At 39.4% G+C, this 17,339-nt stretch overlaps 1 protein-coding gene across 3 annotated transcripts in view; it reads left to right on the forward strand.

Annotated features, from left to right (window-relative positions):
• The window catches only part of arhgef10la (Rho guanine nucleotide exchange factor (GEF) 10-like a), a 125,031-nt gene that overhangs the window by 55,434 nt on the left and 52,258 nt on the right, over positions 1-17,339 (forward strand). For all 3 annotated transcript variants that reach the window (XM_080890589.1, XM_080890587.1, XM_080890588.1), the window contains one exon: positions 7,688-7,788. In XM_080890589.1, the coding sequence (XP_080746715.1) occupies positions 7,688-7,788 (101 nt within the window). The remainder of the gene's footprint in view (positions 1-7,687; positions 7,789-17,339) is intronic.

Here is a 17,339-nt window from a genome sequence, read left to right on the forward strand (position 1 = left end):
ACGCTTACAAGAGAGTCCCCGAATTCCCCTTTAAGGGGTACCCTATTTGCTGAGTTCCTGTGATAATGTCATTAGCAACTGAACTGACAAGGAGATTCCCCACCCCGACATATGTCCAAGCTGTATATTTGTACTTAAAAATTCAATACTGTAGAGCAAGACTCGTGTTGAAATCATACTTGGAGTTTTTGTGGTGACGTAAAAGATAACAATGTCAGCTGAAAGAGAGAAATCTCCTGTAGGGAAAAAGAGCCAATTCTGGTTGTGTGATAGCAATCTAATTGAGGCTGGGCCTCAGTGCTGGGTGGCTGGACCGGCAGTGAGCCTCGGGGCTGGGGTGACAGGTGGCACAGCGGGTACCCGAGCCATTCTGACACTACCCAGGGTGCAATAGCAGCAGATTGTAGGGGAGAGCAGTGGACAGACTGGCTCTATTTCTCTCAAACACACATGCGCACACACACGCGCACACATTGTTTTTTTCCTGACTGTCCTTTTTTGTTTTGTGACTAATATGGTTCACAATTTCTGGTTCACAGTCTGTGTTTCTTAGAAATGCACACACACACACGCACACACACACACACACACACACACACACACGCACACTCACACACACACACACAGCTCCTTCCTAACTGTCTTTTTTCCATTTTGTGACTAGTATGATTCATAAGCATCACACTGCTTCCAGCACCTGTATGTTACATGTATTCACATATACTTCCCACTGACAAATGCAACTGCAAAAAGAGCAAGCATGTATTTCACACGATGAGGCACACACATTATGGGGCAGAAACATAGATACACACTCTCGCACGCAGAGCTAAGCCTTTGCTCTGCTGGTGAGAGAGTGGGACCGCAGCAGGGACCCCCTGTACTGAGTTGGTCCCCTCCTGTCTGGCCGCAAGCGACTCTCTGCAGTCAGGCAGCACATCACAGCCTCCACACTGCAAACAGACGAGTACGTGGAGAGAATCCCGACTGCTGCCTCAAAGGCACCAGCCTACGTGTGACAGCAGTTCATTAACATCCTCTTTTACTGCGTCTGCAGGAGCAACCACAGGCATAGATTCATGGACCATACTGGCAAGCGATAGATACAGAGTTCAAATTTCATAGTTTAACCAAATGTGTTTGTTGCTTCATCCACTTACACCACCAGAACAGCATACACAAAAGAGCAGTAGCAGAGAAACATTTTTTTCTTCCTTTTTTTATTTAACGGAAGCTTTTATGTGCCGAATGCCTGCAAGGCAGGTGGCAGTACTTCAGCTCGCAGTCAGATGACTGATTTCTAGTGCATTCTGACTGAAAGTCTTATCTTTGCATCTGGACAACAGAGGTTTTTCTTTGATTGTTCCACGTGTCTAACAAGAAACATACAGAAGGCATGACTTGATATTAGTACCGGAAGCCCTAGTTTCAGGAAAAGGTTTCTTACTTGGACTACTTTTTTAGCTTTAGATTAAAGTTATTCATGCTTTGTCCAACTCTCAGATGTTGTCTGTCACACAAATAAAAGGGGACTAAAATAGAATTGAACTTTACATTACTCTTTTAGTAGAAATTGATAATTAACGACAAGCAAATCTGCCGCTTGAACAGGCAGCAAACTAACTGAATTGTTTGCAGGGAAGGGCAGCGGAGTAACTAAATAACAGGATGACTCTTTTAATTAAGCACAGCTGGACTGAAGAGAAGGGATCTTGTGTCGGCACTTCTGTGATTTAGTTACCATTTAGTTATCTGGAACAATGAGACATATATATACTGAGGTTGGCAGGTGAGGCAAATCATCAGGCTGATGAGTAAAAGCACACAACAGAGTGAGGATCCTGGCCACCGGCCTAAGTACTGGAAAGCATCCAGGGCAGCGGGAGACACTTGTCCCAAATTTCTGAAGATGGCAGTGTTAGTATAACATCTGTAACATACATGTGAATACATACTTATGTGAAAGGCACTCCACCTTTGCACCTACCTGCGCTGTTCTTCTATTTATAGCCACTTTTATCCAGGGACAGGTTGCTCTTTTGTTTCTTTTTCTCCCTTCTTATTCCCACATGTACAGTACCCACATTCGCACAAGTATGTGGCAAAGAATAACCACCGTTCTCTACTATGTGCTAGTTATCGTTTGTAGTGGGGCTGGAGCTGAGGGGCACCTAAGACACGTTTTCCATGGTCAGCTTTAAGTGGAAACATTTTACTCACTGCTCGAGCAGTCAGGGCTGCTGGAGGAGTATGCTCTCATTAACTGAAGAGGTATCTTATATTATCTGAACCTGTTTCCACAAGAACATATTCATAAATAGCTTTTTGTTATGTATTGATTTTTTTTTGTATAAATGCTTCTAACCTTTACACCATGAATTTTAATTACTAGATACCACTCAATTTAGATGTCAAATGTTGCTCTAAACCTTTATTTATATCTCCAGCGCCTGACAGTAACATCAATGAGATAGTGGACGGCCCACTCAGCTGTCTGTTCTCCCCTTCATAGTTATAAAGATATGATTCTTGTGAGTTAACATTAACTTTTCATAATGCAAAGAAAAATAACTTGTACTAACAACAACTCTGCCAAGCTCACAGAAATCTTTAAATGAATAATTCCATATAGCTAGAGAAAGTGGGGGAAAAAACCCACTTCACATCAAACACTGCTTATTTTAAATGTAGCCTTAAGCTGTGGAATAAATCATATAATAAGGTCACCTCACCCTGTTAACTACTTTAACTGTAAACACCGAGGCAACCAATTAAGATGAAATTAAATTAATTTTAACCATGTCCTCTAAGTATAATTCTTTTGTGTAGCAGAGAGATTTCCACTACAAGGATTGCAGGCTGACTTGAGACTTGTATTAATACCGACAAGCAGATATTTACTTGCGATCAACAGTATCGCAGATAAAACCACAGTGTATGCTGTCCGTGTCTGTTTTTATTGTGTCATCTGCAGGAGGGCTGTGCTGGTACTGGATTCACAAACATTTAAGTATCACGACTGCTGCTGTGGCGGTTTGAGCATTCATTCAGATTTTAGGCGCTCTGGAAGTTGCAACCTGCATCACCAAAAGCCAAACATGATTTTGCACATTATCATGAAACGCCTCTATAAATCAGATTCGATCCTGACGCACTTTAAGTGTATCTCTCCTGAAGTTCCATCAAGTCATACCAGAACTACATCTGAATGCTTCCCTTAGTTATCTCACTTTTTGCAGAACAAACTTTCTCTTTGATTCTCTGGAGGACGGGGTGAACTGAAGGATGGGTGCATGACAGGCTGCCACTCAGCACTCAATCCTACATCTGTCCCGTCCTTGTGCATTAGTATCACACGTGTGCTTCGGCACTGACCTGCTCCCATAAATCCATTGGGCGAGCGCCTCTCTCCGCTCCCTTGCCCCGCTTTGCCCTCTCTCTGTTTCCCTCCCCTTCCCTTTTCTCTCTTTACCTCTCAGCCTTTCTCATCTCGCCTCTGCCAGCATGCCCGAGTCTAGTTCTCCATTCTGGCAATGCACCACACCTGCACTGCGGCTGTCAATCAGAGGGCAGGAGGGAGGAATGGAGACTGCGCTCAGTTTAGCATGTTTGATGCCGTGTGGGCATGAAGTGTTACCTAAGGAATGTAGCCAAGAGAGTAGTTGTATTCTCATCACACCCTGTCTACCCTTCTGTCTTGGGCAAATTGCCTTTCCTATATTTAAGCAGCAAATTGTATGAATTACACCTCTTTGTGAAAGGTCCACTTTTTCAACATGTCAAGGAAGTTTGAGATCTTAGTTACTTTATTCTGTTCCTGTCTTCAATCTCTCTCTCTCACTATACGTGTGTGTCTCTCTCTGACGTTTTCATCCTTCCTCTATGAAATTAAAATTAATTTGTGGCGGGCAGTGGCAGGTATGACAGAAGCATAATATCCGACTACGCACTGCTCTCCACTCAATTGCCTTCTAATGATTCCTGAGTGTGAAATTGTCTTTCTTATGTGTGCCTGAGACCCTAGCCCCTCCTCACCCCTTTTTCTGCATTCCCTTGCACTTTTTTTTTCCTTTCATTGCCTCAGAATCACTGCAGAATAGCTGTACAGGTGACTGAAGGTAAAGCATTATTTTGGAAAGTTGCTTAGCGCTCTAAAAAGATGTCCCATCCTTGGCAAGACAATTTACTTGCACTTCCAATAAAGCCAGACACCACACCACCGTCTGTCTGTAGTTAGACACTGACTAACAATGAGTCATTGTTAACTCGGGGCAGTCTTTGCCAGTCTTGTTTTAGACTGCTAGGAATTTAGAGGTTATTGTATTTGACTGAAAAGAGAGTGAAAAATCAACACATGCATGACTAGTGGTCTCAAGCTGACAAAAAGCCTGACTAAAGGGGATGCTTGAAGAGACTAAGTGTTTAGACAGGCGTCTATTACCTGGGGATGAGTTTTGTGTTTCTAGCACTTTACACAACCTTTAAGTAATGGCATTCAAACAGAAAATCTACTTTAAAACATTTTGCTCTGGGAGAGACCTTGCATTTCACGACCCATTTTGATACCTGGTTTGGTAATCACTTGGAGTGTTTTCTATTGGGTGGGAAAACCCGCTTAAAGCTTTTACATAAGACACGCTCAGTGTCACAGGCATAGGTCTTGTTTCAGCACCAGGAAGGAACACATTAAGCTGAGAATCTTGGGGTGTCGAGACCTGTTGAGATTTCCTGCGTTCAGGTGAATTTTAATGCACCAAATTGTTTTGTTTTTTTTTATGTAACAACATTCAGGCACTAGCTAACAGTTTAATATAGACTGCAGTATAATGCAGTTAGACTATTGCTTTCAAACAATTACCCTCAACTTTTATCATTTACTGTTTACTGCTGAGTCAGCACACATGTGTTTGTGTGATCCCAGACGTTAGTGAAAGGTAAAATTTCTATCTGATATAGCACAATGGTGCTCAAGCGCATGGCAACCATGCATAGTATATAAAGCATTTGAGTGCTTTAAGCTCAAGCAGCCAGGAAGGCTCAGCCCATAACAATTTGACTGACGTTTATTTGTTCACCGCACATGTTTTTTTGTTTGCAACCCAGGACTACAGAGAAAAAGAAATTGACCAGAGGGGATAAAGGAGACACAACACCAGCTGGCTTTAAGGCTATTGACAGTGTTAACAGCTGGCAAATTTAGGGTGGTTGGCTGTGCGTTAGGGAGGAGTCAGTGCAAGTAAAATATTTTGTCTTCACATGTTTTCACTGCAGTTTGCATTGATAAAATTCAGATTGTTCTGAATTCAAATTGTAGTAACTCCTTTGTGCTATTTATCACGAATAATTTTCTGTTTTCTGTTGCTCACTTGTCAGTTTGTTTCCTAAATCTGAAAATATGCACATATTCAGAAAATATGGGAGAATCTTGAACATTTTCAGTTGTTGGTTACTGTCTGCACTGTTGTTTTAATTGTTTTGTTTTTTACTTTTTTGAATTTTTATCCAATTTAAAAGTTAGCATTTTTTCCCCTTTCATATCATACCTATTTTAAACTCATGTAATTTTAAAAGGACTTTACGAAATAACCTTTCTAATTCTACGTGCTGCCTACCTTGAAGAAACAACCTGTAAATACATGTAGATACTGATAACCAATATTACCATAAAGCATTGGAGGCAAAATGCAAATTTGTATAAAGGCCATAAGCAAACTATATTAATGGGATATAAGGATGTAGGTCATTTTTCAGCTTTGTTTAACTTCAAGTTATGAGTTCATAATGAAACTACACATAAACAGAGTAGCTAGTGTTGTTCAGGGCATTTGTTTCCTCTGGTAAATTATTCCCTTTCCATTTATTCAACTTTTGAGCACCTTCATTAATTAATGACTAAGTTTGTCTTATGGTTTGCCAGCATATTGTGTATTTTGAGGATAAAGAAATGCCCAAATCACTCATTCCCTGTCTGCACTCCTTGTAAGAAATCTACTAATATCTTTGTCACATTAAGGCTAGAAAAGAGTTAAAAGAAACTTTTCTTGTCACTCTAATAGCAGAATCATTTTCTGCTAAGTATGGTATTCATAAACTTGTCTTCCTTTTAGATTGAGAGATTAAAATCTTGTTTTTTTTAAAGAAAAACTAAGAAAGCTGTTACATGCTGACTGAAATTATATTAATTTAAAATGAACATGTATTTCCAAATTTCTCAGTATGTCAAGTATAATAATCCTTCGTTCTACCAGTCATTTTGTTCCTCTATTCCTTTCACACCTATACTATCTGGTCTCCCACTGTTTCTGAGTTTCTTTCAAAAGAGCCTGTGCTGGTTGTGCCATTGAAGCCCATGCATTAGTGGCATTTTGAACACTGGAGGCTACCTATAAGCGATTTAGTGGGACCACGCTGTGTGATCATCACAAGCCAAACTGAATGTTGACGTACAGGCTGAAATTATAAAGCCCCAGCTTACTGGACTGAACTGCTGTAAAGCTACAAGCAGGCAAGCAGCTGTTATGACATAAAAAATCTTGTTGTATTAAACTTAAAGTCCCATGAAATGAAAAATTTCTTTTGGTGCTCTGTTGGTGCTGTTTCTCTGAGCGTATTGTTCTGCTTTCTGCTTTTATATAGAACATCTCGAGAATATGTCAAAAATGTGCTTTTGCTGTCTTTCGTGTGCCTTAAAGGTATCAGCCTTGTAGTGCATACAATGTATTAATAAAGATAAATAAAAAGAGGTAAATCTAAAACAAGTTCACCAGCTTGTCACTTTAATTATGTGTTAAAGCAGACTTTTTGATTAGTTTAGTTCACAATTTAAACACATTTTAAACCCCTTTTTTTGGCATTTCTCAGCCAGTTATAAACTAATGCATGGCCGCAGTTTGTTTTGTTTGGTTAAGGTCATTACTGCTTGGTAGCGCACAGAAAGGAGTGATTACATGCAACAGTTAGAGTGTGATTCCTCTGCTTTTAGAGCTCCATTGGTTGAATCCTCCCTGCTGTTTTGTTTTGGGGATCAAGAACGCCTTTGCATTTATATGTTTATTTAGTTGTTTTACTGCACCAGTAACACTGATGCAATTTTCAGTTCAGTGAAATGAGACCTGTTAAGCATGCTGTTTTTTCCCCTGTTTTCCTCATTCTGGTTTAAGCTTCATGCTTTCACATTAATGTGAATTTGAATTTGTAGCCTTCTGTTTTGATGTCACAGTGATGTCAGGTCTACTTTGTTGTATACCACTTAAAATGATCCCAACAACACAGACAAAATCCATCCATTCATTCTTTTATCTTTTTATCCAAGTCAGGGTTGCAGTGGGGCATGGAACATATCTACGCCTCCACAGCTTAAATAGGGTGTATGCCACAGATCTAACAGAGAAACAGACAATCATTCACTCCTACTGTCAATTTAGAACAACTGATTAACCTAACCAGCATGTCTTTGACTGTTGGAGAAAGCAAGAGTACTTGGAGAGAACCCATGCAGGCTAGACAGGAACATGCAAACTCCACCCAAATGCCACCAAATTGCACAAATATAATAAAAATAAAAGAAATAATACCCAAAAAGTGTTTCTGCTATTGCTTAATAATGCCTTTCGATGCCATATGATGTCTGCATCCATCTGAAGCTGAGTCTGTGTGTTTTTTTTTGTGCATTTGTTTTCTCCACCAGGTCAGGGCGTCCTGTCAGTTTCATGGTGGTCTTCAACACTCCTAACCCCCTTAGTAAGATCTCATGGGTCAACCGTCTGCACTTGGCCAAGATTGCACTACGTAAGCACACACAAACACACACATTCACAAAGGCATGCAGCAGTCTAACACAAACAGAAAGGATTACGAAGTCATTTCTTTTTAAACGGGATGATGTAATACAATGAAATGCAATGACAATGTTTTAAGTCAGGCGCTCAGACACATCATCAGTGTTTGCTTCTTACTCTATTGGCTAAGTACTAAGTATTACGGCTTATGTAAGCAGAGAAAAGGATTCTCACTTGGGTCACCTGAAGTTTATGTTGAACAGTGAAGCAAACTGTTAAAACAACGTTACGTTAATACAATTTTCCATCTGTCTGTTGTGGAAACAATCGTCAGTGATCATTCAGGAAAGATTCCCGCCTACGAGTTAATGAAGTTGCTTTGTAAGGATGAAGGTTACTATTGGGACTGAAAAAGCATTAGCTTTAGAACTGTTTTATAGCTCTATATCCTACCATTTTTAATGCAGTAAGTCTTCTTTTTCTAATTCTGGACATCACGACTGGGTATCAAGACTTCACAACGTGCACATTCAACATAGAAAGAAATAAAATTGGCCAGACCCTGCCCAGCAGGGAGCAGCACAGTTCTTCTTTATCTCCCTAACCTCTTTCCTCTAACCCTTGTCTTGCTCTGCCCAGACTTTTGCCTATTATGCAATCTGACCATGCTGTAGTACAGGAGATCTTCCTGTCTTTGGTTCATCGGTGCATTCTGTCATCCAGTGGCAAAAGCAGAAACAAGACTCTCGAGGACAGTAATCTGTTTATTTATCCATGAAGGCGCATTTTCGACTTAATCACCACCTCTGTTTCCTTTTTCCAATCCTTTCCCTTTCACTGTATTGCCTTGAGCACTTTTTATGTCACATACAGTTTATTCTGGGTTTGTTGTGCGTGCAATGTGTCCCCTTACACAGCTCTTGTGCAAATTCAATTGCACTGTGCATGCTGTTGGTCTTCCAACAAAGCTCTTGTGCAGTTTTACTGATGTGGTTTCTTTCATCCAAGAGGCTATTGCATTGAGTGTTAGCACAGAAAAAAATAGTTTTAGAAGGTTTTGTAGCTAGATTAAAGAAAACTCAATGAAATGTCTTGTTTAGATAAGTGGCCATGTATTTGGGAATGATTTAATACCCCTACTGGGCTTTGAAATGAACAGGGGGTCGGATAAATCTTGGTTGTGCAACGGTCAAGAGGAAATTTGAAATGTTTTGTGCTTTACAGGATTTTTCCCAATAACTATACTTCTGCTGTATCTAGAGATTCTCCAATCTTGCACATTACAATAAAAAAACAACACTGGATTCTTCCCATGCGCTGCCGGCCTACCTCTCACAGCAGGGGTATAGAGGTGCAAGAAGCATGAAGTGCACCTGTAGACCCTCCAGTAGATCCTGCTGTATATGGTTTGTGTCAGAGTGACATCAAAGACATCAGGCTGAGAGCAGAGGATTCTGTGGTGGCAGTGAAGCACAGCATCCCCAGTCTTTCCTTCTTGCTCACACCTTTATCAGCAACACAGCAGGCGTACTGATGAGGACAGCACCATAGTTATAACACGCAGCTCTCCTCCCCTATGGCTTCTGTGTGGGCATTATTCAAAGCCAAATCATGCAAATTAGCCATAGTTGTCATACTCACAAGGAACCCCCATGCTGCAGTTATTACTCATTTATATAGACCATCCATATCAAATATGAATTCAAGAGAATACTAAGGAGAATACAATGACCAGAAGAAGATTAAAAGTATGCAATTTTAACCCACTGTGCTTAAATTAATCCAGTAAACAAAATATATTTGGCATTCACATGGGAGGAAGACAAACATTGAATTTTCTTGGTTTATTGGATTTGACACCTTTAGAAAGAACCTGAACAGCCTGAAGACAATGGATAAAATGCTATCAAAATGTAAATATTGTATTGTATTATTAATATTATTTTACTGTAATGTTTATTCACTATAACGGCAATGTCAGCACCTATTTGTGTTTGCCACGTTACCCTTCTACCTTGCAGTGTCAAGTGCTTGTCACTGACATTACAATTTTTCTTTGACTTAGAAAAGTGTCACATTTTTGACATATCTAAGATTGTAAGATTTTAGGCCTTTAGCCAACACTGCTATCAAGGCCATGTTACCATGAGAACTGCAGTAACATACATCTAGATTTTACCATCACCAACATGACAAGCAGTCAAGTGTGAGGAGAACAAGCTTGAAGGTGCATGGAAAAGTAATAAAATAGCAGCGTAGGGACAAGGAATGAAATAAGAGCGAGTAAAAAGATGAGTTCAAAGAGGGGAAAAGATAGATTATAGACAACCTCCCGCTGCAGTCAAGATATCAAGTAATTATGTGATTACTGCATATCAAGTTCAAGACACAGATTTGGGCAGTGTAGGCTGGAGGAAGAATGAAGACCATGCTTCAACTTGATTCCCTGTCAGTGATTGACAGCATTTGTGTTTAAACCTGTGCTTACTTTGATGATGTTTGCTTTTTTGATTGGATTATCAAAAAACAACTAGGGTTAAGTCTCAGATTTTGTCTCAGGATAACATCAGATATTTACAAAGAACTTAAGTTGCAACATTATTTTTTTGGACTTTAATATATACATAAGCCTTGGTTGTTTCGATCTGCAGAGCTCTGTGGTGTTATTTCATGCTCTTTTGACTTTTTTGCCCAGAAATGATAGAAGTAACTCTCGTATTATGCATCATACAGCTGTATCAGTGCAGTTTTAGGATCACTGCAGTCTTAACTTACCAGTGGCATGCACAAAAATGATGCACATAAAAGTGCGAGCAATTGGAAAAAGTCGTGAGTGGCACAGACTTGAGAAAAGTTGCTTGTTTTCGTTTTATTATTATTTTTTTTTTTTCAAAGTATTAGTCTAGGGCCATCTTACATTTCTCTTACCCTTGAAGAGAGCGAGCCAGAGAGAGAGAGATGGGGAAAGATGTAAGATATTCACAGCTGACAGTGCACACAATGTCACTCTACTTCATTTGCAATCACAAACTGAAACTAATGGAAATTTTTAATAGCTAATAAGAGTATAGAGTTTATGAAAACAAAACAAAATAATTAAAAAAAAAAACCTTGTTTACCTAAGCTGGTCTAAAAGTATGAATTAAACGAGCTGCCTGTAGTTCATCTTTCTGGTTATTTGTGATAGCTTCTATAGGATTACAGGGGTGCAGATGACCCCAAATGCTGTAAAGTAAGCGATACCACATGCAAACCATGAATGATTGTTGAATATTAATACACAGTTTAGTGCTAATTTTATTTTATTAATCTGGAACATATGTTGTGCAACTAAATAGATTCTAAAAATGTACGCAATTCTGACCAACTGTCTAAAATGGTCTTGCATCAATTTCATGAAGCTATGCTTGAGGTTTATTCTTGACAATATTTGTATGACCAGCTGTTACACTTGTACAGCTGTTGTAAAACATCTTCCTTAAGTTTAGAATCGGTGTCATAATTCTGCGAAATATATCTTTTTTCCAGTTGATCACAGAAGCATTTAGATCACTTACATTACACCGGTTTGGTAATGAAGCTGCCCTGTGACCCATTGGTACTCAGCAAATCATTCATTTCAAAACAAATGGTACAGAGGAGGGCAGGGAGATGGATTTCATTGAATCCCTTGGGGAAATAGATCAGCACCAACCTGGTCAGGATGACAATTACGTGTTAATTGTATTACAACCACACTTTGCCTTCCCATTTAACCAAATGTAATTACAATATGGGAGTTGTTGATTTAATTTCACGGATGGCGTGCTGTCATCGAGGCTTCCTCATCATTGCAATCGTAGGCAGGCCTGGCCTGTGCTCAGGGGAGACCTAGAGTTGAATCAGCATTTCAAACGCACCGAACCATGGTCTTGTTTAGTCTGAAATGGGTGCCTTGCTTCGAAATGTCCCTGAATAGTGGACAACACAAGTAGATAATGTTCGCATGCATGATTTAGTGAGCGATTAGATATCACAAAACTCATTTTCCCAGACCCATCTTCACACTAGAGTTTATCCTGTTACCCCCATTTAGAGAAAATACGGCTCCATCACTCTGACGTACTTGCTGGCCTTCCCTGTGCGTGCCACATGTGACTATCACTGACTTTTAATGACATTTCTGTACACTGTATTTAAGTCTTATTAGTGTATTGCCCATTAACCATGGTTTGTTGATACATTTTGGTCTCTCAACTCATTGCACCTGGATCATCCATAAACCTTTGGTTTCTTGGTAGTTTAAAAAAAAATCAACTACAGCATGATGTGCTTCAGCAAGATGTTTAAACTGTTCTGGTAGTGGGCTTTACATATGATTATGGCAGCAAATTCTGACAAGACATGTTTCCAGAAAACAGTTTTTGTCACTTTTGAGTGCGTGTGGTGTAGTTATGAGGCCTAGAAACAAAAAGTGAGAATTATCCTATGGTGGTTCCTTGCCAGGAGCCCTGGGGTCCATTAATAACCTGGTGTGCCACTGCATCTTTTATGCCTCTCCGAGTGGCCCTACTGTTTCTGAAGGGTCTTCGTGAAATAGCCAGAAGCATTGCTTAATTAATGGGTTTTCTCACTGCAGAATTAATTGCTTCCTTCCATGCAGTCCCAGCTCTTTCAGGCAGGGTTAAGGCTGCAGACTTTGATGGCCCTCACAAGAAGAACAAGAGGCCGTCAAATCATGAGAGACTGTCGCTGAGACATTGGAGACAGAAGTGGAAAAATGAATGAGGGTAAAGAGAGAGAGAGAGAGATGGTGAAGTTGTGTGGGATTGTGTGTTTGTGTGTGGAGGTGAGAAAGTGGCGGTTGTGGAGGGGGGGGTGAAAGGATGATTGAGACAAGCAATCAGTCCCACTGCAGGGAACAGAGGGCAGACAGGGGGCTGTTGCCTGCGGTTACACTGCTAAGTGTGGCGGTCTCTCACTTTTTCCCTCGTACGTGGATCAATAGATGAGTTGAGTGCGGCTTGGGGGTTCTGGCACACACTCTGACACGCCTTCTTAATCCACTGTGTGATAACCTATGCCATGCCGATGTATACCACACAGGAGACAAGTAAGGGTAGAGAATACAAAATCCACCTGGTCTTATGGGAGACCGTCAGGGGTTTACTTCCATTAGCCAAGGGATTTAGATTACTTGGTTGCTATGGTGACTGATATTGCTGCATCTCTTCAGATAACATTAGTCAACCTTATGTGGAAGTGTTGTCTTTTATTTTTGTGCCAGTAAGCTAAAGAAGGTGGAAAGATTTCTTTTGAACACCTTTGTCTTTTAAACTAAACATTCAAGGAAAACCTCCCATTTAAAAAGGCGTTCATCAGAAGGATTTTCTGTTAGCCCTAAAATTAATCTGTCAGACAGCAGAGATTATCTCCCTATCTCACTGTGCTCAAACATGGGAAATGTTTATGATGAGCAAACATTATCACGGATTTAATTAACAGATCCCACACTCGCATTGATCCATGGGAAATATCAATTGCACTGGTGTATTTAATTAGTCTATATCTTTGGCCTTTGTGTCACAAGGGTTGATAGAGTGCCATGATCTGCAAATTAATCTTAATCAGCAAAAGACTTGAAACAAAAGCATGATAAGAATAAAGAAACTGAGAAACGAAATCTCCCTACTTAGTATTCCAATCCAGAAGCGTTACAAATGATGTTATGAATAGTTACGGTACAGTAGCTGGGATTGAGTAGAACTGACCATGACCTTTAATTTGTGTAATCTCATCTTTTACATAATTGCTTTTAATCAACACTGTATGAAAATAAACATCACGGCTGGAAATCACTGCAATTTATTTTTTGCTTTTTAAGACAGTAAAATTTTATTTAAAAAAATTCAGTGTTATGATTTAATTGGTTGTTTTATTAGTTTTTATTGTAACAAGACACTAACGCTGGTATAAAATGGTCAACAGTGTTCCAATAAATCCTTACGATGGAGGTTTGCAGGAAATGTAGACCGAGAACAGACTGAGTACTTCAGTGTCATTAGGGGCCAGAAACAGCAGTCACGTATAGATGTAACTCCGTTTTTGCGAGTGGGAGCATAGCTCAGTAATTGACTTCAATATGGTTTACCCTGAGATAATAAGTGTAGCCCTTGCCCAAACAGGTGGTAGCTTGCCCTGCAGAAGTGCCATTAGCAGTCATTTAACTAAGAGCACACTAATAGAGCCGTAGCATCCGGGCATTTGAATTTAATATGTACCTCAGCCCCCTGGTGAGATTATGATTTAGTAAGCCTGGTGGTGCGAGAGTATTTGCCTGTAAATGGCAAACTGAAAGCTACATTTTGACTTCTGAATATTTTCTCAGACTCACTATAGATTTTTCCCAGGAGACTACACAGAAACACAGGATTTTCTGGTTTAGAGGAAACCCAAGTGGTTCATTCAAAGGTTTTGCAAACAGCGCAAAAATTAAATGTTAAATATCAAAGAGGTTAGATTCATGAGAACTATAATGTTCTTGTAATCTGTGAAAGGTTGTATCTGTCATTATTTCTTGATTTATTATCGTGTATATTTGTAATCCCATTTAACCAATGTGATGTAGTTTGCATGTGACACCAGCGTGAAAGACATTTACTGTATAAGCTGCCAAATGACGAGGATGATATGATTGATGTCTCGTGTTTTTGCATGGGGGTGAGGCAAACAGGAAAAATCAGTCAAGATCTAGTTATCTACATGGTCTGTGATGTTTCCAGGGAATCTGATTGAACTGTTACTTGGGCATACTACCAGATTTTCCAGTTTGTGTCTAAGATGTTTATCCATATGGTTCATGCCTTCAGTTTCACTGTTTTCCAACAGGGAATTAACAACTAAGCTGACAAATTTTGTACTGTCACATAATTTTATATGTCAATTTCTTTGGATCAAATGTTGTATTATTCTGATAGGACACCATGGTAAAAAATAAACAAACAAACAACTATTGTCTGTATGTGACATTAAAACACATGTTTTTAACAGCCTGCTTACAGGTGGATGCACATTCCAAGCCTCTACATTTAAGTTACTAACCACCTGCATGGAAAATAACTGTCTCATTTCATAATACCATAATAACTCACCTCTTTGGTTGTTCTTTAGACTGCTTTTGTTAGTAGCTTTGCTGTAGTTTTCTGCCTGTGTCGACAATTTCCGACAATTTGAATCTAATTGGTATGCATAGGAAGATACAATAAATCGCATGTCCTACACAACTGCTTGTAATTGCGATTCGAAAGCTAACGTGACTGTCTTTCTCTCCTGATTTGTAAAGCCTATCTGTGGTAAATTCAACACGATGTGAATCTAGTTTGAGGTGCAGTGTGCTGTGAAGACACAAACAAATGCTGTAAGCATGTGAAATGTAGTTTTCTTATAAATATTTATTTGGCTATTGTCCTTTAAAAAGGAGAAAATCTAAGACATGATATACCAAAATCACATTTGTTGTTGTAATAGAGATAAATACAGCAAAAGTTTTCGTGTGCATCAATAGGAGCAGTTCAGGCTCCTGTATTAGCTGATGTAACATCTGGATATGAAATATAGAGGTTATAAACGCGTGTGTGTGTCTGTCTGTGTAGTTCATATATTAGTTGTCAAAAAAACAGCCAGACACCGGAGCTTGCCCTGTTGTTATGCGTTTACACGATGTGATTGGTTGCCGTTGTTGTGATGACGGACTAGCCCGACAATTTAGTTGGCCAACACATGACGTCACCTCAATCAAAGTGAATGAGAAGTGAGACCACTGAAGCCTAAAATGCTTACGTGAGAGTCCTTTATAGGAGAAATGGGATGTAACAGGAGGACTTGATTGTTAGATTTTCCTGTGTTTAAAGGTTTGACTGATGCAAAATAAATTCCCAGATGCGAAAGTGTACTGTGTAGTTGTACATGCGTGTGATTGTGCGAGTGTGTGTGTGAGGATACTGGCCTGTGTGTCCCTATTCGATGCCGTATTCAATTTAGGTCTGTGCTTATCATTTGTTCACCGTTATTCATCTTCATTACTACATGGCAAAGATTGAAGGTTAAGGCTAATTTGTGTTCTTTCCTACCACTTTTCTCTCTGTCATTTTCTTTGTATCCCAGTCCTTTTCATTCCCCGTGTTTCTCTCTATGTATTTGTCTTTTAATTTTTACTGAGTGACAATTTAGTAAAAGAAGTCAGCGTACCCAAACGGCACATTATTTATGCTAATCTAATAATTAGTTGAAGAAAGTCGATAATTTCTCTGTGGAATAGAAAACCACTGAACTTGCTGCTCCGTCTTCAATTAGTCTTTTAATAAGTGACCTCACACCTCCATGAATCGTAGCAGGGGCTTGCTGAGGGATAGTCAGCACACAAGCCAACCACACACAAAATAATCACTGTATTCAATAATACTCCACAATTCAAGATGATTAAAAAAATACGAAAGGATTTATATTAACCCTGCTTTTAGTGTGACTGTTTAAGTGTTGAGATGAAGCACTCAAATGGATGAATTCTTTGTAATATCTCCATTAAGTATCTAACATAAAGCATAATTTGATTATACAGCTTAAAAAATGTTTGAATTGTAAGTAAATTATATCAAGTATGTTGTGTGTATGGGGTCAACAAGGTACAATCTGTATGCAAAGCTGCTTAGAATTTATAATATAATGTACAAATATTTTTTTCTTTATATCTTTACAGGAGCCAGGAATATATCCTGTTATACTTGAGGATATTTTGATTAACAGAATATTAATATTAGTTTGCTTTTTCCATTGTAAATTTTGTTTTTAAAATTGCTTTCATCCAATAATTCAAAGTGACAAAATTAAAATTTGGATTTGAAAAGTAAGCAACCTTATAAAATAATTAAAAACTGAGACCTTTCATTTACAGAAGCACTCGTGATTTTTGCTGTAGCGTTCCAAATGGATCCTGTTTGCTTTTTTTTTTTGTCTTTTTTTTTAAATGTTTAAATTTGATTGGAGTCCATCAATGGAATATCTTTATGAACATACATCTGTAATGAAGATGTTGAATTTATAAACAACAAGAAAAACATTTCTGGCCCTGGGATGGTTCTGGTTTTTGCTTGAGGTCCACTTATAGTCTGTGGTCAATTGGCCAGTGTCATGGTCCTGGGCCATGTTGGCCCAGTGTTCTTAGTTTCCTTGTATGTTTGTATTTTGTTCCTTGCTTAGGCCATGTTTTCTGAGTTGCCCTGTTGTGTTGTTCCCTAAGTGTTTTTCCCTTCATGGCTTTTACCCCCTGTGTGCCCCTCTGTGTATCTGTGAGCCCTCGTCTCTCCTTATGTTTTATTCCATGTTTCCCCTGCCCATTATGTCTAAGTTCTCCCCGTGCTCTCTCTTCCCCCTGTGTGCCCTCTATGTATTTATGAGCCCTCGTCTCCCTTTGTGGTTGTTTCATGTTTCCCCAGCCCGTTATGTCTGTGTTTTCCCCGTGCTCTCTCTCCTCCTGTCTGAACCTCTGTGCACTTCCTGTTTACTTTGTGACTCTCACGCCCGTAC

The sequence above is a fragment of the Rhamphochromis sp. 'chilingali' genome, assembly GCF_963969265.1.
Source record: "Rhamphochromis sp. 'chilingali' genome assembly, chromosome: 9".
Classification (NCBI taxonomy): Eukaryota; Metazoa; Chordata; class Actinopteri; order Cichliformes; family Cichlidae; genus Rhamphochromis; species Rhamphochromis sp. 'chilingali'.